The sequence below is a fragment of the Chelonia mydas genome, chromosome 19, assembly GCF_015237465.2.
Source record: "Chelonia mydas isolate rCheMyd1 chromosome 19, rCheMyd1.pri.v2, whole genome shotgun sequence".
Classification (NCBI taxonomy): domain Eukaryota; kingdom Metazoa; phylum Chordata; order Testudines; family Cheloniidae; genus Chelonia; species Chelonia mydas.
The window spans coordinates 8,331,005-8,357,492 of NC_051259.2; the positions used below are offsets into that span (position 1 = coordinate 8,331,005).

General features: G+C 42.7%; 3 protein-coding genes across 12 annotated transcripts in view; 2 read left to right on the top strand and 1 right to left on the bottom strand.

Annotated features, from left to right (window-relative positions):
* The window catches only part of STPG1 (sperm tail PG-rich repeat containing 1), a 49,346-nt gene extending 23,311 nt beyond the window's left edge, over positions 1-26,035 (bottom strand). For 2 of the 6 annotated variants that reach the window (XM_037881629.2, XM_037881626.2), the window contains exons 1-3: positions 25,989-26,035; positions 19,290-19,391; positions 10,706-10,783 (exon numbers count right to left, since the gene is read on the bottom strand). The gene's annotated coding sequence lies outside the window, so the exon portion shown is untranslated. Of the gene's footprint in view, positions 1-10,705; positions 12,152-19,289; positions 21,582-25,913 lie in introns of those variants that run through there. The other 4 variants (XM_043532134.1, XM_043532135.1, XM_037881627.2 and 1 more) reach the window with 4 other exon arrangements.
* Positions 481-19,139, top strand: NIPAL3 (NIPA like domain containing 3). Of its 3 annotated transcripts, none has more exons than XM_027830190.3 (12): positions 481-648; positions 2,229-2,645; positions 4,816-4,884; positions 4,995-5,166; positions 5,263-5,322; positions 6,878-7,023; positions 8,637-8,733; positions 10,457-10,592; positions 11,387-11,475; positions 12,231-12,294; positions 13,566-13,660; positions 14,697-19,139. In XM_027830190.3, exons 2-12 carry the CDS (start codon positions 2,547-2,549, stop codon positions 14,894-14,896), a joined length of 1,227 nt encoding a protein of 408 aa, XP_027685991.2. In that variant the 5' UTR covers positions 481-648; positions 2,229-2,546; the 3' UTR covers positions 14,897-19,139. The 3 variants fall into 3 exon arrangements, with proteins under 3 accessions (XP_027685991.2, XP_007068097.2, XP_027685992.1); XM_007068035.4 differs by having other exon boundaries at positions 511-770; XM_027830191.3 differs by having other exon boundaries at positions 537-770; positions 6,902-7,023.
* Positions 26,036-26,058: 23 nt separating the features above from the next.
* The window catches only part of RCAN3 (RCAN family member 3), a 65,195-nt gene continuing 64,765 nt past the window's right edge, over positions 26,059-26,488 (top strand). The window contains exon 1 of one of the 3 annotated variants that reach the window (XM_043532138.1): positions 26,059-26,322. The gene's annotated coding sequence lies outside the window, so the exon portion shown is untranslated. The remainder of the gene's footprint in view (positions 26,323-26,488) is intronic. The other 2 variants (XM_037881643.2, XM_043532139.1) reach the window with 2 other exon arrangements.

Consider the following 26,488-nt stretch of genomic DNA (forward strand, 5'->3'; position numbering starts at 1 on the left):
CTAGGACTATTGTTTTAGTATGGTAGTCAATGCACTGGCAGCAGAATCCCTTTCATTGGTGCAGCAGGCTGAATCCAGGAGGCTGACTCCAAAGCACATCCATTTAACCAGTGCATCTTTGGGCTGCATTGGAGAGATGCTAAGCACCTGTAACTCTCAACGATTTCACTGGGGTTTGTTTGTGCTCGTCATCTCACAGGATCGGGCCTCAAAAAACGAAAACTGCATGTGTTCTGAGACAGAGCCCCAATGCAGCGTCCTCCCCTCTGAGTGCAATGAACAGGAGATGAGGGTACTCCGCATCTCTCAGAATCTTGCACATTTGGGCCATGACATCCCATTTATTCTGATGCACCCATGAAAGTGGCTTCCATGCAAATACAAAATTGTGGCCACTAGAGGCCACCCCACAAAATGGCATGAAAACACAGCTCTGGGTCTCTGCTTTTATTCTCTCTTCAGTATCTTGTACTTCAAACAAGCTTTACCTTTCCCAACCAATAGGCAAGGCCTGCCCTTTAACACCCTGCCTAGCAGCCAGTAATCTTAATTACACAGGAGTCTCCCAACTGACTGGCAGGTCTAGCACCAAATCACAGTACCCTGGGAAGAGCAAAACACTGCAGCAGACTGGCAGCCCTAAATTGGGTAAGAAATTAACAGCAATTTGTGCAAATCCGTATCCCTGGGTGTAAAGTAGCAGCAGAGATCCCTTCATCACTGATCCGAAGAGGAAAGCCAGATGAGTGTGTGTTTGAAACTCAGATTGGGTGAGTGACATCCATGGCTTTGCCTGGGCAATAGAAAGTTCATGAATTATCTATAATTTCTGGTCTGATTCATGTTTTCTGTCGGTCTGGGAACTTATGTGTCTTATTTTGATTTGTTCCTGCTGGGCATTACTTTAAGAAAAGCCAGCCTGTTTTATTTTTAGGCTCAGAAGGAGCCCGGAAAGGGCAAGGTGGGTTGCCTAAACCAGGAAGTGACATGGAAGAACTTTTTTTGTTTGTCTAGCAAAGCTCCTGATTTGGATTGTGCTTGGATAGTGATTCAAAAATCAAATCTTGCTCTTCCCTCGGCACCCTGACCCAGCTGATTTGCTAGGTGGCTTGCTTCTTCCTCTGCTGGGCATGTGAAGGGCATTTGCTGTATTTGTTGTACCCACTATCACTGGGGGTGGGCCAGGTAAATCCTTTATAGGCCTAAGGCTTGGAAAGAGAGATTGTGGTTTGTAGCCGAGGCATGGAACTGAGCAGTGCCCATGTCCCATCTTTGCCACTTACTTATTCTGTGACCTTGGGCAACTCACTTAGGGTCTGATTTTTGGGGGGTGCTTATCATCCATAGCTTATATTGGCTTCAGGATCATGTGGTTTCAATGGGAGCTGTGGGTGCTCAGCACCTCCAGATATCAGGCCCTTAAACTGCTCTGTGCCTTAGCCTCCCCAGCTATAATAAGGGATCACTTTGTGAGTCTCTGTTCTTGAGTGTTTGTAAAGTGCTTTGATGTTCTCCAGTGAAAGGTGCTTATCAAAGTGCCTGCTACTGCTAGGTCCTTCAGGTGGGCATGGTGCTTCCCAGACAACTAGAGTTTTTCTTGCCCCTAGGAGCGTGAAGTCTCTAAGGGCCCAATCCTGCTCTCACTGAAGTCAGTGGGAAGCTTTCATCAAAATGGGGGCAGGCTCGGCCCCCCTGGTTAGAGGAAATGAAAAGTGGCACTATGATCTCTGTTGGGTAGTGGTGGAAGGGCCTGCGATGTTGTCTCTCCTGGGTGTACAACACAAGGTCACTAGGCACTAAAGGAGTGTAAAACAGGACATGGAGGACAGAAAGCTTTTTGACTATGGCTCTTCAAATGCGATGGCCTGACTTTTTTAATACCACCCAAAGGAACATTTGCCTTCAGTACAACGTGCAGTTTAAGTATCGGCTCAGATGAACTGAGTTCTATGCAGTTGGTGCTGTGTGAGTCTCTTGAGGAAAAATCTTAAACACTGAGGTCCCATCTGATGTGTTTGAATGTTAGTTTGATTCTGGGGAACTTCTTATGAGAGTAAAGGTTTGCCTGGTGTACTTGGCCAGAATTTCTCATCCCATCCTCCCCCAGTTGACCACCTGGCTACCTGACACTTGTGTGTGTCCATGTCACTATAAATACACTGCTCTCAGGTGGCAAGTGTTGTGATTATTGTTCATTGATTTACCTTTTATTTTTAAATCTTTCTTAGTGCCTAAAATCTCAGGAATATAAGCTGCTGTGCTGTTGACCTACTGGAAATACGGATTGATCCACACCTCTTCCTGGAGAGACTGTCTCGTCCCCGCTTTGCTGTGCGGGGAAGAAGGAGACAGCAGCAGATCAGCAATTGTGGGGGTGCTCGGATTCCACTGACCAGCCCATTCCTTAGCTCAGGGGCAGCAAGATGGAAAAGGAGAAGTGGTGTAAAGTGATGGGCCAGGAGGCACCGGCCGTGCCTGAGTCTCTTCTCTAAAGAGCGGTTGCAGTTGTTGAGGAAGCCGGAAGGGAGATGTGTGAATAAACCAAAATGGAAGGAGGGAATGGCCCAGATCTGCAGCTCCAGCAGCTTCCACTCGCAACAGCTGCTGTATCTGTACTGCCCCATGAGGATCCCTATTCTTACAAGGTCAGATCTTCATCAAAGGCACTGCCTATTAGGCGTAAAACTTGACCTGAATGGCGCTGGGATTTATGTCTGGCTTGGAAATATAAATATTGTCTTGCATGTGCTGAGCTTTCGGATCATGTGCTGTGCATTTGTATTACAGCAGCGCCTAGGGGCCCTCAGGTGCTAGGTGCTGTGTATAGACCTCGTGAGGCACAGTCCCTGCCCTGAAGAACCAACAGCAAGAAAGATGAAGTGAGACAGGAAGGATTATTACCCCCCACTTTATAGAGAGGGAGCTGAGGGACTAAGGCCCAGATCCTCAAAGATACTTAGGCTCCTAACTTTCACTGACTTCATTGGAAGTTAGGAGCCTAAATAACTTTGGGGAGCTGGGCCAAAGATGCTAAGTGACTTGCCCAAGGTCACACAGGGAGCTGGGAAGTGAACCCAACCCTTTAACCAGAAGCCCATCCTTCCTCTCTAACTGGTCCTGAGGCTGGAATTTTCAGAGGATCTTAATGAAGTTAGGATTGGGATTTGGGCTGCTGACTCAAAGGCCCCTTTGAAAATCCCAGCTAGAACGACTATAAACACTGTGCAAGGCTCTTTGCTGGGGATGCAGATCTGAGTGCGGTGCAAGTCTAAGTGCTGCTGAGGGAACTGGCATGGGCACGTTTCAGTATGTCTGGCCCTCCTGAGCCAGCAACTCTGAGCTGTACAGCCAGGGCTGTTTGGTGGAGGCAGTGCTTCTGCCATGCCCTTCTAAACTGAGGTTTGGTTGATGAACCAGTGGAACCTGCTGAGTTTCTTAGCATGGAATCCGGTCGGGTTATAATATTGTTCCCCTCCTGCTGTCTGCAGTGGGATGTTCTCTTAGGGCATGTCTACACTGCAATCAAAAACCCATGACTGGCCCATGCCAGCTGGCTCGGGGTAAGGGGCCGTTTAATTGCAGTGTAGACATTTGGGCTCAGGCTGGAGCCCAGGCTCAAGGACCCTGTGAGGGGGGAGGGAGACTGCGCCTCACTGTGTCTATACACAGGACCTAGCCCTTTAGCCCAAGCCCTGAGTCAGATGGCAGCAGTCAGCTGCAGGTGTCTAATTGCAGTGTAGACATACCCTAGGATACTCTGGGAGAAGTTAACTTAATGAGACTCATTGCTTATTAAACTCCTTTTGCACCCTAATCACCTTCAACTTATCAAAGGGCTTTCTGTCCCACTTACATACGTAATTCGTTACTTTAAAGCCACTGCCTGAGTGGGCATGAAAAAATAATGCCAAGGCCTTTAATATCAATAGTTGCGGGGAGAGAGGGAGAGAGAGGAACAAACACTCAGCTATCCCAAATAAATCACCTTGAAGTACCCGCTATACCTTGGATAGCTGTGTTTGAAACGAAAACTGTTAATGATGCTCTAATGCGATTTAGACTGTTGCTAGAGGAACGCAAATGGTAAATGTCCCTACTTGACAGAGAGAGATCACTCCAAGCTCTTCTGGTAGCATCGTGATGTGCATCTCTTCTGTGATTCATCCTGACTTTCATTCATTGTTGCTTTGAATTCTGCCTCTAGCTTGTTCAAGGTATTGCTGGGCTGTAAACACTAGTCTGTCAGGAGTGATTTCCACCCCCTTTTCTCTGGAATGACTAACTGGTTCATTTAAAAGGCACATTCTAAATCTCTTCCTGCAAGCTCTTATCCAGCCAGTTGTGAAAGTTGGAGGTCAGTCAAGATATTTATTAGAGGCTGAACCTGGAATTGAAGAAAGGTGCTGAAGAACCTGCCTAATCCGTACTCTGGTGAACACCAAATTCTCAGGTCCTTTATGAAAATGGAGTTTTAGGTGTGCTACTTACTGAAAAAAGAACATGGTGCAGGGCTACATTACCTTCCTGATGGGGATCTGAAAGAGCTCCATAAACATTAAATTAAGCCTCACAATGCCCATGTCAGGCAGGAAAGTATTATTCAACCCCATTTTACAGATGGGATAACTGAGGCATTAAGAGACTAAATGACTTGCCCAAGATCATATAGGAATAGTGGCTAGATCTGGAGACAGAACCCAGAGACTCAAAAAGAGGTATTCAAAAATCTGCTTTCTATCAGGACTGTCCCTCTCCCCACCTTCCACTGGCTTCACGGGGCAAATCTAATATCTGCATGTTTGCTTTGCTTTACAGGAAAACTTGATCGGTGCATTACTGGCTATATTTGGTCATCTAGTTATCAGTATTGCACTCAACCTCCAGGTGAGTATCATGAAACAAATATTGACCCTCTCCCAAGCGTCCTTTACTTAAAAAGCAGTAAGGATCCCCAAGTATCTGGTTTTTTTTAATTTTTATTTTTTCCTTTCTAGAAGTATAGCCACATCCGGCTGGCAGGTTCCAAAGACCCTCGGGCCTATTTCAGGACCAAGACATGGTGGTGTGGTCTGTTTTTTCTGCTGCTGGGAGAACTGGGGGTGTTTTCGTCCTATGCCTTTGCACCTCTTTCACTGATTGTGCCACTCAGTGCAGTGTCTGTTATAGGTAAAGAAAAAGGACTCGTGTATCTTTGTTTATGTACCAGTTCAAGATTGCTTATGAAAATGCAATGCACATAACTTTGTTTGTCCTTTTTAATAGCTAGCGCAATCATAGGAATTATATTCATTAAAGAAAAGTGGAAACCCAAAGACTTTCTGAGTAAGTTTCACTTCCATTATTCTGTATTCTTCATTTCTGCTTTGAATGCTGCTTAATTTTTCCTCCATTACTTCATATAGTATATAGCATGACAGTTGTTTAAGGGACACCAATGCTTAAAATGATGTTTTTTCCGTAGAAAGGTTTATCTGCTGTTTTTACAAATGGATTTTCCATATCTAGGGTTGATTGTTGAAAATGAACCTGTAAGGTCCCCTCCTTGCTTACTGATCTTAGAAATAGTTCGATGTGGGGTTTATTGGAGGAATCTGATGGAGGCTGATGGCACATCCTTGATCCTGAAAATCCCTTAAATATTGTCTCAGTTCAGATTAACTGCACCTGTATTCCCCCTTGTCTGGTTCAGCAAGGGCTCCCACTCTCAGGTTTCTGGCATCACCTCTCTTGGGTGGAGACCCATGTCTCTCTCCCTTCTGACCAATGTATCTCCAGGCTCAACAGTTCCCTGCCTTCACTATGTTGTTTCTAGCAGAGACAGGGTACCCAAGCAGACCTGCTTGCTTTCTCTGCGGAGACGGTTGACAGTCTGACTGCCCACCGGTATAAGGTACCCCACAGCTCTTTCTAAGCAAGCCTATTTTATTCTTAACATAACAAGCATTACAGAGAACCTATTAAAAACAATTTTAAAAAACCCTACTCCTATACTAATAAGTCTACCAGAGATCACCCCAACCCTAATGTGGGCTCTGGCTGGAGCAGTCCTTCCAAACCCCACCCAAGGGGTTTCCTTGTGGTTTCAAGCTAATCACAGCTTCAGCTCAGACCAAGCATGCTCACAACCTGTTTAATCTACCTTTTTATACAGCTCAAGGGTCTTTGATCGAGAGTTTCCAGGACCAGATAATCAATAGACAATGGGTTTTCGTTCCCCAGGCATAGCTTCAAAAGGTGGATTTGAAATGGGTCATTTGCATTCCCCTTACTCCCAACTATTTTGTAGGAAATCCACCTCACTTGTCTTTTTCAAAAAAAAAACCTTTGAAGTTCCTGATACCTTCCAGAGAGCACATTAGTCAGTCTCCTAGTGAAGTTACATACAATTCCACAATAACACATACACAATTACATTTTTAACATGATTGACCGCAAAGGGTATTAAACCTAATTCAGAATATTGCAGGAAATTGTCAATCTGTCACAAACACAATCAGAGTTCAGTGGAACGACATAGATGTGCAAGTATTTGCTGATTCGGGGCCTTAGCCTTTCTGCCTCCTGACAGAATGAACGCTACCTTGTTAAAGAGGCATTGCCAGGAAGCCTAGGCCCAAAATTTAGCACTCACCCTCACCTATTTGTTTAGAAGACTTTTTATCATGCGTTAACTCTTGGTTCTCAGCTCACAGCAAATATATTGCTTGTTTTTTCTAATATTTTGAAAGTGGGGCACAGAGGGTGGAGGAATGAACTATTTCCAGGGGGAAGCATGATCTGTAGTTATAATGATCACTATGCATGTGCAGTGTGTAACCCATGCATCTGTACTGATCCACTAACATGTCTTCTGTTTCTTGTCCTTGGTTTGCCAAAGGACGCTATGTTTTGTCCTTCATAGGCTGTGGTTTGGCAGTCGTTGGAACTTACCTGCTGATAACGTTTGGACCCAACAGTCATGAGATGATGACAGGAGACAATATCACTAAGCATTTAGTCAGCTGGCCGTTTCTTTTATACATGGTAAGGTGGCCCATAAAATGTGGGATGGATTCCATGCTTTCTGAAATATGCCTGGCTGGGGCATTCACTTAAAATGGATTTTCATAGGTACTTGCTGCATTTTCATAGAATCCAAGGCCAGAAAGCACCATTGTAATCATCTGGTCTGACCTCCTGTATAACACAGGCCATAGAACTTCCCCGAAATAATTCCTAGAGCAGATCTTTTAGAAAAACATCCCATTTTGATTTAAAAATTGTCGGTGATGGGGAATCCACCATGACCCCTGGTAAGTTATTCCAAGGTTAATTACTCTTGCTGTTAAAAATGTATGCCTTATTTCCAGTCTGAATTTGTCTAGCTTCAACTTCCAGCCATTGGATCGTGCTATACCTTTCTCAGCTAGATAGAAGAGCCCATTATCAAATATTTATTCCCCATGTCGGCACTTATAGACTGTGATCAAGTCACCCCTGAACCTTCTCTTGGTTAAGTTAAATAGATTGAACTCCTTGAGTCTATCATTATAAGGCAGGTTTTTGAATGCTTTTAATTATTCTCATCACTCTTACTTGGCTCTGTTAATGACTCTAAGAGCTTTTCCCATAATTGTCTCCCTAGCTTGGAGCATGCATGTGTATGCACAATCTAAAGCAGAGGGTGTATTTTCTAGAACCGATTGGTCTTCAGCTTCCCTTCCCTGTCTGAATTATTGTGCCAGGATTCAAGCACGTTGAAAATATTCCACCCCCTCCCCAACCTGCCACTGTTAACTCCTGGTAACAGACTGCAGATTGGCATCAACTGTGCCTAAGATGCCCATGTACTGTGATTCATATCTGTGCTTTTGCCAGAAGGCAAAAAACCTAATGTTCTCATAATTAGGACCCCATCCAAGTCCCACTTGAAGGCAGTTGAAAGAGTCCTATTGACTTGAATGGGTGGTGGGTTGGGTCCTCAACCTCTTTAGAAAAAGCTGAATGAGAACAGTGACCTGGGTGCACAATTGGGGTTATTTGGCCTGGTTTTTGGGGGTTTTTTTTGTTTTGTTTTGTTTGTTTGGTTTTTTTACTTTAAGGAACACCATGTCCCCAGAAATTCCCACTTCACTGTTCTTGCAAAAGTCACTGAAGATCTCATCCATTCAGATCAGGGCTGATTTGACCTATAGTCTTACTAGATCCTGCCTTAGCTTTGATGGATGTTAGCAGTACCACAATAGGAGAAAATGTGCACAGGATCATTTCCATCCATCAAGTTTCACGGGACCAGGCAGTTCTGTGGCATCAAATAAAGCTATAGTATTACAAGGCTTATGAGAGGTAGTGTGGCCTAGCGGGCAGTGCACAGAACTGAGACTCAGGAGCCCTGGGTTCTATTCCAAACTCTGCCACTGGCCTGCCTTGGTGACCTTGGCAAGTCACTTCCTCTGTCTCTCTGTCTCTGTTTCCCTACCTGTAAAATGGGGATAATGATACTGACCTCCTTTGTAAAGCTTTGAGATCTAATGATGAAAAGAGCTAGGTATTATTACTATTACCAACATGAGCATCAAAGCCGCACACACTGCAAGAAAAAGGATTTCCCACCCCATCCCTCACTTTCTAATACTTATTTCTGCATTTTTTTCTAGCTTGTAGAAATCATACTGTTCTGCCTGCTGCTATATTTTTACAAGAGGAAAAGTGCAAACTATATAGTAGTTATTCTTCTGCTGGTAGCATTGCTGGGTAAGTTCAAATGCGTGCTTAACATTTTCTAACTGTGGTATAATATCACAAATTGGAGTGAAGAGTTCCTGGCGGTGGGGAATGTTTTTTATGTTTTAGCATTTTATGTTGCTAATCACAGCAATTAACTCCAGAAATGTTTATGAAAAGCAAATAAAGCCTGTATCTTGCTATAGTATTTCAGGTTGAAGCAAGTGGAGATGGACAAGACATATTGGACCATCAGTCCATTCCTCATGGAGGCAGGATCTAGCCCCCCAAATAGATGCTATGTCAGATTCTAAACCCTGCTAATGACAATGTGTTGTGTCCATGTATGCAAAACACTGTGAAGTGTCTTATGGCTTCAGCTGAGATGGAAGGATGATCTTGTGGCTAAAATACAGGATTTTTAGTCCGGGAATCTTTTTGGCTCTGACACTGACTCCCTGTGTGACCTTTGTAAGGCATTTGACCTCTCTGCGTCTCCATTTTCCCCATCTGTAAAATGGGAGGCTGGGATGTTGGGGAATCTAAATTACATGAATGTTTGTGAATTGCTTGCTTTTGAGATCCTCAGCTGTAAGGTGCTAGAGGAGGATGGAAGATGATTACTGTGACTGTTGTATGAGCCATTATAGTCTTAAAGGAAGAGCTGTGACACTTTCACTGCAGTTGTATTTATGGCTTCTTGGGGCTCCAATACAATACTATGTCAACAGATCCATGTTGAGTCTAGAAGAAGCTCTGGAGATGGGGCAAAATCCTGGCTCCATTGATGTCAATGGCAAACTCCCATTAACTTCACTAAGGCCAGTATTTCGCCCCTAGCGTTTTCCTTCCTGTTGATCTGTCATCTTAAGAAACACCAAGTGAACGAAATAATAGAAAGGCAGAGAAACAAACTGACGTGCTAAAGAGTTTGGAGTTGAAGGTTCTACTTGGTGTATAACTAGCTCCGTGATCCAGTGCTTGGAAAGCAGTATTCAGTGTGCTGCAGTGCTCTCTCAAGCTTTGCTATATATGTAATATCCATCACTGTGGTATCTAGCTTAATAACTGGAGGCCTGACAGGGCAACCAAATCGTGGACAGGGTGACCACCTTAATTCTGAATTGCCTTGACTTGTGCTTGCAGAAATGGGGAAGAGAATTAGCTTTTCTCAATCTATTTGAGCATGAGCTTTCGTGAGCTACAGCTCCGATGCATCCGATGAAGTGAGCTGTAGCTCACGAAAGCTCATGCTCAAATAAATTGGTTAGTCTCTAAGGTGCCACAAGTACTCCTTTTCTTTTTGCGAATACAGACTAACACGGCTGTTACTCTGAAACTTTTCTCAATCCTAATTCTTGAGCTGTGTTTAGAAAATTTCTCCATTTTAGTAATAAAGCTGGTACACCATCAGAAGTAAGGCATATTTGTACCCTTCTACTCCCTTTTGTTTGATCTTAAGGCTCTGTTCAAACATTAATGGAGATTGGGTAAATACCAGCATTCTACAGGTGGGGAAGCAGCCACATGCAGAGGTTAAGTGACTCACCCAAAGTCACATGGTGAACCAGTGGCAGAACTGAGAACAGAAGTCAAGAATCACACTCCTCCCCGTTTTGTCCTTTGCAGAAGGAAGGCTGAGGCTCGTCACCTTTTGCTTTGTTAGCAGCCACCTGTTGTGCTGGAGATTCCTGTTAACAATCCAGTGGTCTGTGCTGCTATGTTACAACCGAGCTTTGTTACATATTCACAGGATCTATGACTGTAGTGACTGTGAAGGCTATAGCAGGCATGATTATTGTCTCAATACAAGGAAGCCTCCAGCTCGGCTACCCTATATTCTACATCATGTTGGTATGCATGGTTGCAACAGCAGTCTTTCAAGCAAGGTGAGTTGATCAGGTCTCTTTTCCTGTTGTGGCTTACAGCTGTGGAGTAGAATGTAGTTAAGATGTTTAGAAATCAACCCACATGGATAAGAATAGGTAATTAAATTGCTCACTGTTATGCTGGCCCTGACAGAGGGAAGTTCTTCATCTCTTTGCTAGGTAAACACACATCCTTCATAATAACCGTAGTACTGAGAATTAAAAGAAAGATACAAGATTGTAATTAAAAATAGAATACTGGCCATTTCTCTGAAACCATAATGTTAATGAAAACTTGATGCTGACAGATTGCCAATACCTGAAAGCCAGGTTTTGTCATTAAAGGCCTGTTTCTACTCACACTGAAACCTATGGGAGTTTTGCCACTGACTTCAGTGGGAGCACTGTTAGCCCTGCGCTAACACTATTGCCCAAGTCTGCTGTACGCTACAGAAAGCAGCATTATCAGCACTCTCCTCTGACCCTGGTATTAGGAACGTGGATACAAACTTTTTAAAAATCTGGCTCCATTGACATCCATAGCAAAGCTCCCACTGGTTTCAGTGGGGCCAGGATTTCCCTTTGGGGGTCCAACTCTCCTTTTAAACTGCTATGATAAGGAGTGACTCCACTGAAGGTATAAGGAAGAAGAGAATCTAGAATCTTTATCTAGAGAGCATTCTTTTGAGAGGTGTCTTCAAACAGGGAAAGAACTATCTCCTACAGAAGCAACTTCGAAACACATATTGAGAATTATTCTGCTTCTAAAAAAAAAAAAAAAAATCAACCTGCATTGTTTGCCATTGTATTTGAAGGTTTCTAACCCAAGCCTCGCAGCTGTATGACTCATCACAGATTGCCAGCATAGGCTACATCCTGTCTACAGCAACAGCGATTACAGCAGGTAAACACTTGTGCAATGTTATCAGGTTTGTTGTTCTTTTAAAATAAGGGCAAAAGACTTTGGAGAAAAATCCTGATTTTCTAGCTGAGGAAGATAACTTGCATTTTCTTGCTGTTTTCTGTAGTCAGTTTCATTTTGTGTGAATTCTCCCATTAGGTTGTTGGAAAAAACTTTCTCTTAAAAACCAAATCAGCTATCCGATCTTGTCTGAGACTGGATTACTCACTCTGTCCTAAAGTATAAAAAGAGTGGGTGTCTTGCAGTCTGAATGCTTGCTAGATGTGTAGCTAAGGTCCAGGGCTAAAACTCCTCTACTATTTGTTGGGGCTTCACTAAACATAAAAATTGTATTGTTTTAATTATACTGGTGTAGTTAAAGTGACACAACCCCCTAGTGTGGATGGAGTTATGCTGGTGTCTAAAGGTACTTATACCAGTGGAGTTATTCCCGTACAGGAAGAGGAATGAACTATACCAGCATAAGGCCCCATTATAACAGTATAACTGCATCCGCACTAGGGTGTTGTACCAGTAAACCTATTTTGGTAAAATATCCAATCCCTAACTGACAGATTTATACCAGTATAACTTAAGTGTAGAGCAGGCATTTCTATAGGCCCCCGTTCCTCCCCCTAAAAATGATTTGATTGCTGGAGAAAGCAGTGATTTAAAATGTAGCTATATTTGCTCAGTCATGTGGGGGAGAGAATCTAATTTAAGCTAAAACCTGTTCATGTTCTCTCCTCTTGTCTCAGGAGCAACCTTCTACTTGGACTTCACTGGTGAAGATGTTCTCCATATATGCATGTTTGCACTAGGGTACGTTTTTAAAGATACCAGGCCAGATCCTCAGCTGGTGTAAACTGGCATGGTGCTATTGAAGTGAATGAAACATTGCTGATTTACACAGATGCTTACTGTGTTAGCAAATTGAAATGTATTTCTCTATATGGCTAACCTTTAAAAAGGTAGGGGGAGGTTATTGTCCTCTGTGGCATGAATTTTTTTTATTGAAACATATCTGGGACTCATTTATACTACTGCTTTGTCTTCTAGCCTCCATTGGTGTGTAGGATAACATACCCTGAAAACTGTCCTACTAGAATGTAAAATAGTGCATGAAGTCCATGTCTTGTCTCTGACATAGGCCCAAGGTGGATGCTTCAGAAGGTTGTAAAAGCTCTGTTGTGCACGCAATTGTGCAACAACTATACCACGTGGGGAAACTTCTTCCTGACCCTAGATGGAGACCAGTTTATGCCCTGAAGCATGAATCTTCATACCAGTTACCTTTATCCCCTTTAACATTTAGAGTAAGGTACTAAAGGTGTCCCTCCTAATTTCCAAGCAGGACTAGAACAACCAAATAAATGACCGAGAACCCATCCCAGGTTTTATGCTGGGCTGGGGACAGGGTTTTGGGAGTCCAATCAAGTACTGCTTAGAAACTCATGCAGTGCAGACAGGATCAGTAAAGCTCTTAGTTATATATCTCGGTACTGAGTCTCGTTACAATGCGTTGATTTTTAAAGTAGCTCTCTCTAAGCAGGGGACACATTAAACTATGTTACAAATTAATGCAGAAACACAGACCCACTGAAAGTACTAATTAACCTTGTCTCTTCTCATTAGCATACTGCAGAAATTAGGGCTGACAACTGTCAGTACATTTACCTACAGATATGCTAAAAAGGTTATACTGTTGAATCTCGGAATTTAGAAAGGGTGAATCAAACTTTGGGTTGTTACCATCCCCTGTAATTCGTCAAGACTTCAGCACTTCCCATAAGTGCAAATTAATAACTGAGCATTTTGCCAAGGGAAAGGTTGACTTGTTCTGATTACAAGTTGCACACAGCATGGATCTCAATAATGTGAAGACAGTCATTATTCAACTAAGAGACACTGCTCCCTGGTGTAACTCTGCTCTGCAGGTTCCGTCTCTTCCAGTTCTGTGTTCTGTTCTTCTGGTGCAGGATGAACATTCAGAAAAAGCAACAACCTTGGCTTGTTGACTTCTTTTTTTTTTTCCACTCACTTCACTAGGCTTTTTCTCCTCTTCTTCCCCCTTCCCGCCCCTTCTCTCTCAGGTGCCTCATTGCATTTTTAGGTGTCTTCTTAATCACAAGAAACAAGAAGAAATCCATACCATTTGAACCATACATCTCAATGGATGCTATGCCAGGTAACAGGAAAAGTCCAATATTTTGCCATTCTGCCTCTTAAACATCAATTATCAGAATAAAAAGTCATGTTTTGATTTTGCTCTACATTTTATTTTATTTTAGCATTTGTTCAGTGTTGCATCCTGTTGGGCTGCTGTGGTATTATTTTTTCTTCTTTTTATTTGTTAAACGGTTTATGCATCCATAACTTTTTCTCTTCATGATGGGTTGCTTCTATATCTTTGATAGCCCAGCAGTGTAAATCTTCACAATGAGGTTGATATGATGAATGTAGCTTTGGTGTCAAAATCATTTTGAAAGGAATACAGAGGGTCCGATTCTCATTTACGCTAAGGATGCTTTATATTGTTCTAGTTGGCAAAGGGACCTTAAAGTGGGACTATATCCCTGCCAGAGTGGTGTGATGTTGCCTTAGGGTTCATAAAAATCGGGTCTAGAATCTGAAGCAAACTTAATAAAAATCAGATCTTTTAATCTATAAATCACTTTACAAACACCAGTTGGGGAGAAGCTCTGTCCTCCAGTGGATGAGGCAGAGAGAGTAGGGGCCCAATGCCGCACAATGCTGTATGCTCTTAACTCCTACTAACCACAGGGGGAGTTATAGGTGCTCTGTACCCCCTGAAAAATCAGGCCACTAAGACTACATATACAGTGAAAAATGAACATAATTATACTTCACAGGATGAAGTAATCAATTCTTAGGTCCTGAATATTAATTGCTCCAAGCACTCGATGCCCCTCTCATGAAAGGTGCTCCAGAAATTCAAAAGATTAAGAATAAACTTTGGGGAAAGGGGAGGATTGTAACTAAATGATGTTCAAATTAATGATAGCTGACTGCCATCACCCGCCCACAAGGAGCTTAGCCGCTGTAATTTTCCAGGGTTATTTATGTCTTTCGGTTTAACACTCACACAACTGATAGGGCAAATTGCTAGCCCTGAAATTGTATAATTTGTCAATAACAGTGCGGAGGAAGAAGGGACTTCTCTTCCTAACCACTTAATCCCTGTCTTTCCTCCCCCGTCGCAGGCATGCAGAATGTGCACGACAAAGGAATTGCAGTTCAGCCTGACCTCAAAGCTTCCTTTTCCTATGGTGCCCTAGAGAACAATGATAGCATGGCGGAGATCTACACTCCAGCCACACTGCCAATAGTGCAGGAGGAGCATGGTTCCAAAGGAGTTTCTGCACTGCCCTACCGTGTGCTGGAGCACAGTAAAAAGGAGTGAGTGCTCTTTAAGAAGCTGACTTAGGGCAACAAGAGTGTGGTCTTTATTTATTTATCGCTTTGGTTTTTAGATCCATTAAAATATAAATGAGTATGTTACAGCTGAACTCAGTATGGTTTAAAACTAGTCTCAAACTTAACTTTCAAGACGGATTATTTGAATAAAGGACTCTGTATAGTTGTGGACTTGGAAGCATTTGTCCTAAGCTAGCAGTAAATCATTGCAACCTTAAAAGACGGACTAACTTTGAACATGCAATGACAGGCAGTATTGACCGGACAGCTGGCACTGTGAAGATGCAGAGCCGTGTGAAGTACAATGACTGTCACTTTTCAGCTCGGCCAGCAGTAGGTACAACACAAACTGAAATCAACAGTACTGAAGGGCAAAATTTGGTTTATCATGTATCAATTATGAAGGAGTTCCAAAAAGTTGGATCTTGATATGTTGGTTACCTCATGAACACTTCTTTAGCATTGCATTAAAATGTCACTGAACTAAAGCAAAGGAATGTTGCCCGTACTGTGTTTTAGGAATGGTATAAAACAGTAGAATAAGGAAGTAAATGATCTGATCCACCTTTTTTTTTTTTTCAGACCATAAACGTGCTGTATTTCTCAATAACCGCTACGCTCTGTCTAGTGTTGAGTGAGATGTGCATGTCAAATGTGTTTTGTAGCACCATTGTGTTAGACTGCACATCAATTTAGGACACAGATGATGGTCACCAGTTTTCTGATTTCAGAGGATTTGCCACAGACTGGATTAGATGGTGTAGAAATTGACACAGTGAAGTGCAAGAAATGAAAATGGCACTGTAGTTGGTCAAACTTTCGATTTACCAACTTGGTGTTCCTGTATTTCTTTGTAAGGTCTAAATTCAGTTTTGTTTCCTGAACAAAAGATTCAGACTCAGATTTTTTCAAAGCTGTCTGAAAGATTTGGATGCTCAATGGTGTCCAAATCCCTTTGGCAGATTTGAAAATCTCAGCCCTAGTGCTGTGAGGTTTTGTTTTCCTTCAAAAGTAAAAAGGCAGCAGCCCATTACTTGTGAGCAATCCAACAAGAATAAATGAACATGCACGCTTCACCACTTGTGAGCAGGATAACAATAACACAGCACTGTGCATTCATTCATGATAAAGGGAAAAATATATTTAATTTTCTATCTTCTAAAGGGTAGTTAGAAGCAAATAGGGAGGAATTTTGTCAGATTAAAGGGAGATGGTCAAAATATATGTTTTTATGAGTATAATACATGCAGCTGCATATAACTTACATCTGCTTTTCAGGCAGTTGCACTTTAACTTTTTTTGTCCCCTATCTAAATATATCTGTCTTACTAAAGAATGGAATTTTAAGTCTGCTCAGTGCAATTCAGCCTATCTTCATAGCAGTGTGGCTGAACAAACAAGCAGAAGCTTCTTTGAAGTCAATAGCAATTGCTTTCTGTGCACTGCACAAAGTTACTCCTACACAAACTGGGCTGAGAGGACCTAGGATTTGCAAAAGCGGGTTTGTGTATTTATATACAGTGGGCCAGATTCTGCTCTCACTGGCAAAAATCCACAAGAATTCCATTGATTTGGGTAAAATATATTGTAAATGAGAACAGAATTGGTTCTTCTGCATCAAGTGTTTGCTTTGTTGGCTATAAATACTACTTACACCTGCAAATACTTGCCACTGCTTTGGTACTTTCTGAGCAGCTTGAAAAAAATTGTATAAAAGACCTCAGAACAGGTGGATGGCCACTTTATATATTTCTGCTTTACACAGAGCTGCTTCACTAGCTTGACACGTCTGACAATTCAGAGCTTATCAATGGTATCTTGTACATTCGAGCTTAAGAAACCTAGAGAAATATCTGCCTTTTTTTTTTTTTTTTGCCCATCATGCTTAAGCAAGATAACAAAGTTAATGGACTAGTATTGCCAGAACTTTAAACTTATTGGATTTCCCCCTGATATTGATTTAGTACCATTGGCTTTCAATCCCCAGTAGTCAACTATTTGTGAATGTATGTGTGGCTTTTGTTCATTAAAGATACAAAGCAGAATAGTAAAAGAGAGGGTGTATGGGGGGAGGCAAGAATGCTCGCTTCTCATATCTCTTCCCTTTTAATCACTGAGGCAGTAGGCGTTCTGACATTGTGGCTATTAAACCACAGAAACATATTACATCAGTATAGATCAGCACTAAACCACAAATGCATACAAATTCAGTGTTTAACATTCTAAAGCTCTCTATATCCTGGAGCCCTCTGCAGTAAATGACATTAACTAGTGTCTGGTTTAATGGGCCTGATCCTACTATAATAATGGAAGTCAGCTACCAGTTGACTTCAACGTTTGGGTTATTGATCCTGCCATGGGCTACATACAGCCCTTTGTGTTACTCAAATGTTGTTTTCATAGCTGCTTCTGGGATTTCTTAGTGGTATTTAAAAAGAAATAAAAAATTGCAGCTGAACAATATGCAAAATTCCCAGAGAGTAAATATTTAGGCTCTTTAGTACATGGTTGTCTTTATTACTGATACCATGGAAGAGATTCTCTACTGTGCCTTTAAGGGACACAGCACAGAACTCTAAGCCCAAGGGACAGGGGGTCTGGTGACTTTAAGTCACCTTTTGTACTGTTCCTAGGCATAAAAATAATAGATAACCGCCTTCTACAGATCTCCACAGTGCTGCACCCACGCCCCTGCCACACACCTCCTGCCACTGACTCTTGGCACAGCATATGGCTGTCTTCTGCAGATCCTGCACGGGGAAATCCATCCCTGGCCAGGTCCCGGGGGCTTTTAGATTTTCACATAGCTCTGACCCTTTTACTAGGTAGGGCAAGAGACTGTTTGGACTCTTTATAAAGATTTAAGCAGTTCAGCCTCATTTCAAGGGTTAATGGGCCCTTCTTAGATGTGTTTAAATGTTCATTGCATTTTCTTTCAATAAAACTCACTTTTAAAACTTTCTCACAAATGGCTCTAGTGACGGTGTGATGTGTATGGGTGTGTATATAACCTATATAAAAACAACAGCTTGGGCTGCTCCAGTGTGCCGTGTTAAGGCAGCACTGGGTGATCTCAGTATGCAACTTTGTGACCAAACACACTAACATAGGAGCAGCACCTTCACCAGTGTAATTTTTGTTTTATTATGTTGGTCTTACTGCCACTCATGACATAGCCAATAGCTTGTATTTCATGAGTACTTGCTGCATGTGTTCAGTGCTTGATATTTAAAATGGCCTCATAAATCACCTCCCCTGCATTATTCCTCAATACTGTGTCGCAGCCACCATCCCTGTTAACCAAGTAGAAGTGCATGGCACTCCCTCAGAAGCTACACCTATCTCTGCAGAAACCCTGCACTCCGATTAAGCAGTCTTCAGGCCCAAGCAGTTACAGAGCACAATTAGGTATCAAACCAAACTTCCCCCACCCACTTAACAGCCTAGAGCATGCTTACAAGGGCAGGCCCTGTGGACTGGTTTTAATTTCAATTTATATGCTCTTTACAAAATACTTTTAGGGTTGAGATGCCATGGATTACAATTCAGGTTGCAGCAAATATTTACAGCTAAACTGACCATTAGAATTTTAAAAGAGTACATATCCACCTCACTTTCACCTTCCACACATCCCAATCCTCCTTGCAACTTCTAAAATAGTCTATTTATTCTCAAATAAATAGTTTAAGCAGTATATTTTTGTCTGCGCTTCGGTCAGGGCTTGATCCTGAGATGTAGAGAGCACTTTCAAAACCCACTGACTACACCCATTGAGGCACAACTTCTCAAAATCAAGCCCTTAAAGTATGCACAGAAACCAGTGGACTGCTCCCTCTCTTACTAAAATGGTGGTATATGAGAATACTGCAACTGTAATCATCCCTTAACTCCTTCCTTTACTCCTAGAATTAAAAGCTGCTTTATGGAATGTAAGACACTTATTGCCTCCGCAATGGAAACTGCGTGGCTTTTCAATGTACCAGGCGCTTAAATATATTCTAAAAGTCTCTCTCACTTGTAACTTTATACTGTGGAATATAAGCCTGATGTTGGCTGATATACAAAATGATTTGCCTACAAAGTTTTGTTCACATTAAAACATGTAAATAAAGAGTCTTACATTATGAATTATAATAACTTCATTTTTCATAAGCAATGTTGCATGTTTACTTAATTGTCCTTTAGGTAAGCTCTTCAAAAATGAGACTTAATAAAAGGTTCTGGTAAAATCTATGGAACTCTTTCTTGACCAATAAGATAACAATTATGATTGCATTATATTCATATTAAGAGAGAAGTCATGACAGTGGAGCATTATAAGCAATGAATGAGACATACATTCAAAGAGAACAAAGTCTGCTTTTGGATGGGTGACTTACAGGGAAATCCATGGCACTGAGACTGGGTTGGGAATTGCGGTGTTGCCAAGTCTCACAATATTTGGTGTTGGTTGGAATTATTTAGCTGGAAAGCCCCATCTCCTGGATTCATGAAATTACATAAGAAAGTTAGTTTACATTTTTAAAAAAAATCTAGCCCTCGTGATTTCAGAGAAAAGCTTGAAAATGTGACTCAAGCGTACTTTAGAGTTATATTTAGCTTCTGGTTTTTGACCCTTTATTTATTTTTTTTAAATCTCATGATTTTGGGGGCCTGACTCATGATTTTTTGAGTGCTTGGGGTTGGCAATACTAGGATTAAGGACGTGGCACTCTTCTCTCTGAGGTGCTACTCATCCATTACCCTGCTGTGATGACTGGGAGCACTGGAGATGCATGTCTTTGCTTTCAAGTCCAGAGGGATTTGAAAATGTATCAGCATTTCCTATCACTGCCTTTATGAAATAGAGATTATAAATTTAGAATACTGGCAATAAATCTTAATTGAATGCTTGCCAACCTAATTGATACTGACCATATGGGGACCATATTCCACAGGGATAAGCAGAAGATAACCCTGAGAATACTCTTAATTAAATGTATACACTGGGGACCCATATACAAGTGGAAAAAGCACTGGAAGCCATATGTCCTGGTGTTGAAAAGGCTTTTAACAGGAGTCACTACATACTACATTGTAAAATATGAAAGTGAAAATATTAAAACATAGTACAGGGGCACTGGCAACATTCCCCACAGATTTCAGAGTGTTAGTCTGTATCAGCAAAAACAACGAGGAGTCCTTTTGGCCCTTAGAGACTAACAAATTTATTTGGGCATAAGCTTTCGTGGGCTATAACCCACTTCATCAGATGCATGGAGTGAAAAATACAGTAAGCAGTATATATATGAAAAGATGGGAGTTGCCTTACCAAGTGGGGGGTCAGTGCTAATGAGGCCAATTCAATTAAGGTTTCAGCTGGAAACAAAACCTTCCATTGTTCAGTAGAATTTTGCTGTAGTACATTGTCAAACAGTTACTGAATTGCATTCTGAAGTGGCTGCATTTCATCATTAGGTGAAATTATTTGTATTACAGAGATTGTAATCAATTTGTGTTTTAGGGTCAAAGGAACTATATAAATATGCCCCTGCGGAATCAGTTGATAGAGATGGAAAAGAGCTATTAGATTTATTACAGTCCCTATATAAGGACAGAATATATTATTGGCTCTAAGAGAGGAAGTATCACATAGTAAATTGATACGGCATTTGATCGCAGCCATAAAGGGTATGATAATAAAGGATAATTACATATTGCCTCTGTTGCTGTATTTAAATGGCAGAATTCCTTGCCTACAGAAGTGAAATTAAGAATGCCTTTCTGAGAATGCTTTGTTTATCTTCCTTCCTTCCATTACAGGAGAGCCTTTCTTTGAACAGATGTAAATGAGAAAGCTACTAGGAGAGATCAGACTAACGTTCTTTTCTGCCCTTCCTTGGTCATAGGTAAATTTTAGAAGAAAGCATTTAAACCAGGGTAAGTACAGCACGTTAAATTGAGATCCTGGCCTGCAGCAGCCCTCTCCCCATAGCTGCAGAGTGAGGACAAAAATGATCAACAAAAGATTTTTAGCATTGGTGAAATCAAACAGCAATTTTTATTTGCCTCTCATGGAATATAAAAGTACAGGCAAATGTTTGTAGGCACTTGGTTTGGATATAAACTTAGGTAACCATATGCAAATATATCACAAAGTTTGGGCAGGTAGGGGGTTAGGCAAATAATCTCATCACTGGATTGTTTTTACTTTGTGATAGATGAAATATTAATTCCTGCAGGTCCCTCTCTTATTCTGCCATTTGTTCCCAACCCCTACCTAAAAAATGTGAGTGAGGGGACAAAATGAAAATTTTATTTTGAACTTTTAGCTGTGTTAGTATGGATGAACATCATAATTAATAAAATACTAAAAAGCAACATGTCATATAAACATTGTGGAACCCCATTTCATATAATTCTTTTCCAGTTTTGTCCATTTCCAGCTAAAATGTAGGTTAACTGCTACACGTGCAACAGAGGAAAATATGTTTTTGTTTTAACGTAACACTACTTTTTAGAAATTCTGGAGACTTCTGTAGTAGACTCCGCTTCTTGAGATTTGTATTGTAATTTCAAATAGAACGTAATGGAAGAAGGAAATTTCTGATATATAAATTAGGGCTGTCAAGCGATTAAAATAATTAATCATGATTAATTGCACGATTAATCATATTGTTAATAATAGAATACCATTTATTTAAATATTTTTGGATGTCTTCTACATTTTCAAATATATTGATTTCAATTACAACACAGAATACAAAGTGTACCGTGCTCACTTTATATTTACTTTTGATTACAAGTATTTACACTGTAAAAAAACCAAAAGAAATAGTATTTTTCAGTTTACCTAATATAAGTACTGTAGTGCAATCTCTTTATCATGAAAGTTGAACTTACAAATGTAGAATTATGTACAAAAATAATTGCATTCAAAAATAAAACAATGTACAATTTTAGAACCTGCAAGTCCACTCAGTCCTACTTCTTGTTCAGCCAATCGCTCAGACAAACAAGTCTGTTTACATTTGCAGGAGATAATGCTGCCCGCTTCTTGTTTACAACGTCACCTGAAAGTGAGAACAGGCATTCGCATGGCATTGTTATAGCCAGCAAGTTATTTATGTGCCAGATGCACTAAAGATTCATGTCCCTTCATGTTTCAACCACCATTCCAGGGGACATGCGTCCATGCTGATGACGGGTTCTGCTCGATAACAATCCAAAGCAGTGTGGACCGATGCATGTTCATTTTCAATATCTGAGTCACATACCACCAGCAGAAGGTTGATTTTCTTTTTGGTGGTTCAGGTTTCTGCATTGGAGTGTTGCTCTTTTAAGACTTCTGAAAGCATGCTTCACACCTCATCCCTCTCAGATTTTGGAAGGCACTTCAGATTCTTAAACCTTGGGTTGAGTGCTGTAGTTATCTTTAGAAATCTCACATGAGTCCCTTCTTTGCATTTTGTGAAATCTGCAGTGAAAGTGTTCTGAAAATGAACAACGTGCTGGATCACCATCTGAGACTGCTATAACATGAAATATATGGCAGAGTGCAGGTAAAACAGAGCAGGGGACATATAATTCTCCCCCAAGGAGTTCAGTTACAACTGTAATTAACACATTATTTTTTTAACGAGTGTCATCAGCATGGAAGCATGTCCTCTGGAATGGTGGCTGAAGCATGAAAGGGCATACAAATGGCACATAAATACCATGCTGTGCCGGCTACAAAAGTGCCATGCAAATGCCTGTTCTCACTTTCTGGTGACATTGTAAATCAGAAGAGGGCAGCATTATCTCCCGTAAATGTAAACAAACTTGTTTGTCTTAGCGATTGGCTGAACAAGAAGTAGCACTGAGTGGACTTGTAGGCTCTGAAGTTTTACATTGTTTTGTTTTTGAGTGCAGTTATGTAACAACAAAAAATCTACATTTGTAAATTGCACTTTCAGGACAAAGATTGCACTACAGTTCTTGTATGAGGTGAATTGAAAAATATTATTTTTTTGTTCATCATTTTTACAGTGCAAATATTTGTAATAAAAAATAACATACACTCTGATTTCAATTACAACACAGATTGTACAACACAATATATATGAGTATATAGAAAAACATCAAAAATATTTAATAAATTTCAGTTGGTCTTCTATTGTTTAACAGCGCAATTAAAACTGCGATTAATCGCATTTAATTTTTTAAATCGCAATTAATTTTTTAAATCGCAATTATTTTTTTTGAGTTAATCACATGGGTTAACTGTGATTAATCGACAGCCCTAATATAAATTGTAAGGTCCTATGGGCAGGGACTGACTCCCACAATGTGTGTACAGCACCTAGGGTAATGGTGACCTGAGGTCACGGCACACCTGGTGGCTGAGCTTTGTGACTTTGTCCTCACCCACAACCATTTCAGATTTGGGGACAATTTATACCTGCAAGTCAGTGGCACTGCTATGGATACCCGCATGGCCCCACAGTATGCCAACATTTTTATGGCTGACTTAGAACGCTTCCTCAGGTCTCGTCCCCTAGCACCCATCCTCTACTTGCACTACATTGATGACTTCTTCACCGCATGGACCCACGGGAAGGAGGCCCTTGAAGAATTCCACCTGGATTTCAACAATTTCCACCCCACCATCAACCTCAGCCTGGACAAGTCCACACAAGAGATCCACTTCCTGGACACTACAGTGCAAATAAGTGATGGTCACATAAACACCACCCTATACCAGAAACCTACTGACCGCTATACTTACCTACATGCCTCCAGCTTCCATCCAGAACACAGCACACGATCCATTGTCTACAGCCAAGCCCTAAGATACAACCGAATTTGCTCTAATCCTTCAGACAGAGACAAACACCGACAAGATCTTTATCAAGCATTCTTAAAACTACAATATCCACCTGGGGAAATGAGGAAACAGATTGACAGAGCAAGACAGGTACCCAAAAATCACCTACTACAGACAGGCCTCACAAGGAAAATAACATAACACCACTGGCCATCACATACAGCCCCCAGCTAAAACCTCTCCAGCACATTATCAACGATCTACAACCTATCCTGGAAAACGATCTCTCACTCTCCCAGACCTTGGGAGACAGGCCAATCCTTGCTTACAGACAACCCCCAAACCTGAAGCAAATACTCACCAGCAACTACACACCACACCACAGGACCACTAACCCAGGAACCAATCCCTGTAGCAAACCTCGTTGCCTACTCTGTCCCCATGTCTACTCTAGCAACACCATCAGAGGACCCAACCACATCAGCCACACCATCATTCACCTGCACGTCTACCAATGTTATATATGCCATCATGTGCCAGCAATGCCCCTCTGCCATGTACATTGGCCAAACTGGACAGTCCCTACGTAAAAGAATAAATGGACACAAATCAGACATCAGGAATGGTAACATTCAAAAGCCAGTGTGAGAACACTTCAATCTTTCTGGACATTCTATAACAGATTTGAAAGTAGCTATATTTGAACAAAAACACTTCAGATGAAGTGAGCTGTAGCTCACTAAAGCTTATGCTCAAATAAATTTGTTAGTCTCTAAGGTGCCACAAGTCCTCCTTTTCTTTTTGCGGATACAGACTAACACGACTGCTACTCTGAAACCAGACTTCAAAGAGAAACAGCAGAAATAAAATTCATTTGCAAATTTAACACCATTAATTTGGGCTTGAATAGGGACAGGGAGAGGCTGGCTTATTACAGAAGCAGCTTTGCTTCTCCTGGACACCTCCTCATCTATTGTTGGGAGTGGACTACATCCACCCTGATTGAATTGGCCCTGTCAGCACTGGTTCTCCACTTGTGAGGTAACTCCCTTCTCTTCATGTGTCAGTATATTTATGTCTGCATCTGTAATTTTCACTCCATGCAACTGAAGAAGTGGGGTTTTTACCCACGAAAGCTTATGCTCAAATAAATCTGTTAGTCTTTAAGGTGCCACCAGACTCCTTGTTGTTTTTGTGGATACAGACTAACACGGCTACCCCCTGATACTGTTCTTAGTGGAGGCCTCTAAACGGTACTGTAACAAAAATACAAAAAATAAAAAATATAAAAAACGAAACTGGGAAGAAGTCCGAATGGATTAGCAAGTTAGAGGGAGAGAGAAACCTGTGTGTGTACATGAATACAGAATATGAGAGGGGGGTGTTTACGCATACACAGAATATGGTAGGGGCCTAGAAATCTCCCTGTGTGTCTGTACGCACGCTGTGGTAGAGTCCCAAAGGCTGCAACAACACTGCAGTGAGTACATTAGAATTACTTATAAGGGTTTGCTAGCTCAGGGTATCCCGTCTTTAGTGATAACAGTGCGTAGCACTGACCCAGGCTCAACATGGGGAACCCCACAGCCCTTCCAGGAGGGAGCTGCTGCAACTTCAGCTTTGTTCCAGCTTCATCCATCAGTCCAGCCAGGGCTCTGCCCTCTCTAACGTGTCTAGCTCCCCAGTCCCTCCCCCATGTTACCCCCCAAGGCAATGCCCCCTTTAGCCCAGCCCCTCCCCCCTCAGTACCCCCCAAAGCAATGCCCCCTTTAGCCCAGCCCCTCCCCCACAGTACCCCCCCAAGGCAATGCCCCCTTTAGCCCAGCCCCTCCCCCACAGTACCCCCCAAGGCAATGCCCCCTTTAGCCCAGCCCCTCCCCCACAGTACCCCCCAAGGCAATGCCCCCCTTTAGCCCAGCCCCTCCCCCACAGTACCCCCCAAGGCAATGCCCCCTTTAGCCCAGCCCCTCCTCCACAGTACCCCCCAAGGCAATGCCCCCTTTAGCCCAGCCCCTCCTCCACAGTACCCCCCAAGGCAATGCCCCCTTTAGCCCAGCCCCTCCCCCACAGTACCCCCCAGGGCAATGCCCGCTTTAACCCAGCCCCTCCCCCCACAGTAGCCCCCAGGGCAATGCCCCCTTTAACTCAGCCCCTCCTCCACACTGCCCCCCCAAGAGGATACCCCCTGAACCCAACCCCCCCTGCAAGAGGATACCCCGGGGAGGCGGGGCTCCAGCTCATCCCACACACCCCTTCCCACGCGAGTGGCTCCCCAAAGTCAGACGAATACCGGGCGACGGCAGGCCGTTAAGAGCCGGCGCATGCGCAAGAATCGCCATCAGGCCCCCCCCCCCACGCGCGCGCGCGCTCCCTTCCCATCCGGGTCACACTTCCCTCCCCTCCCTCGCCACCCCTGTGGCGATGCGAGGACGGGAGCGCGCGCGCTCGCGCGTCCCCGGGGAGAACTACAGTGAGCGCGCCCGGACGGGGGGGGCCGTTTCCCTCAGCTGCTGCCATCGCTGCCAGCTCCCCCCCGCCCCCCCACTGTCTTTCGTCCTGCCCGCCTTCCTCCCAGAGGGCGCCGGGCCCTGCGCGGCGGTCGACGGGAACCCCAGGCGGGGACGGTGAGTCCTCAGAGCGGAGACCGAGCTGCCCCCCATGTTCTCTCTGTGCCGCCGCCCGCCCCGTCCCGCCTCCTTTCCCTCACAACGGCCCCCCGGGGGAGCCGCCTCGAGCCTCTCCGTGGCCGCTTCCTCGGGGGGCGGGCGGCCGGGCGCGCGCGGGAGGGGG

What these genes read in the sequence shown, in the direction of transcription:
- NIPAL3 (XM_027830190.3), top strand. Translation starts at nt 2,547, where the DNA reads ATGGAAGGAGGGAATGGCCCAGATCTGCAGCTCCAGCAGCTTCCACTC. An exon ending in CAGTGCAGTGTCTGTTATAG is followed by an intron (nt 5,167 to 5,262) that starts GTAAAGAAAAAG and finishes CCTTTTTAATAG; the next exon opens with CTAGCGCAATCATAGGAATT. An exon ending in ACAGCAGTCTTTCAAGCAAG is followed by an intron (nt 10,593 to 11,386) that starts GTGAGTTGATCA and finishes TTGTATTTGAAG; the next exon opens with GTTTCTAACCCAAGCCTCGC.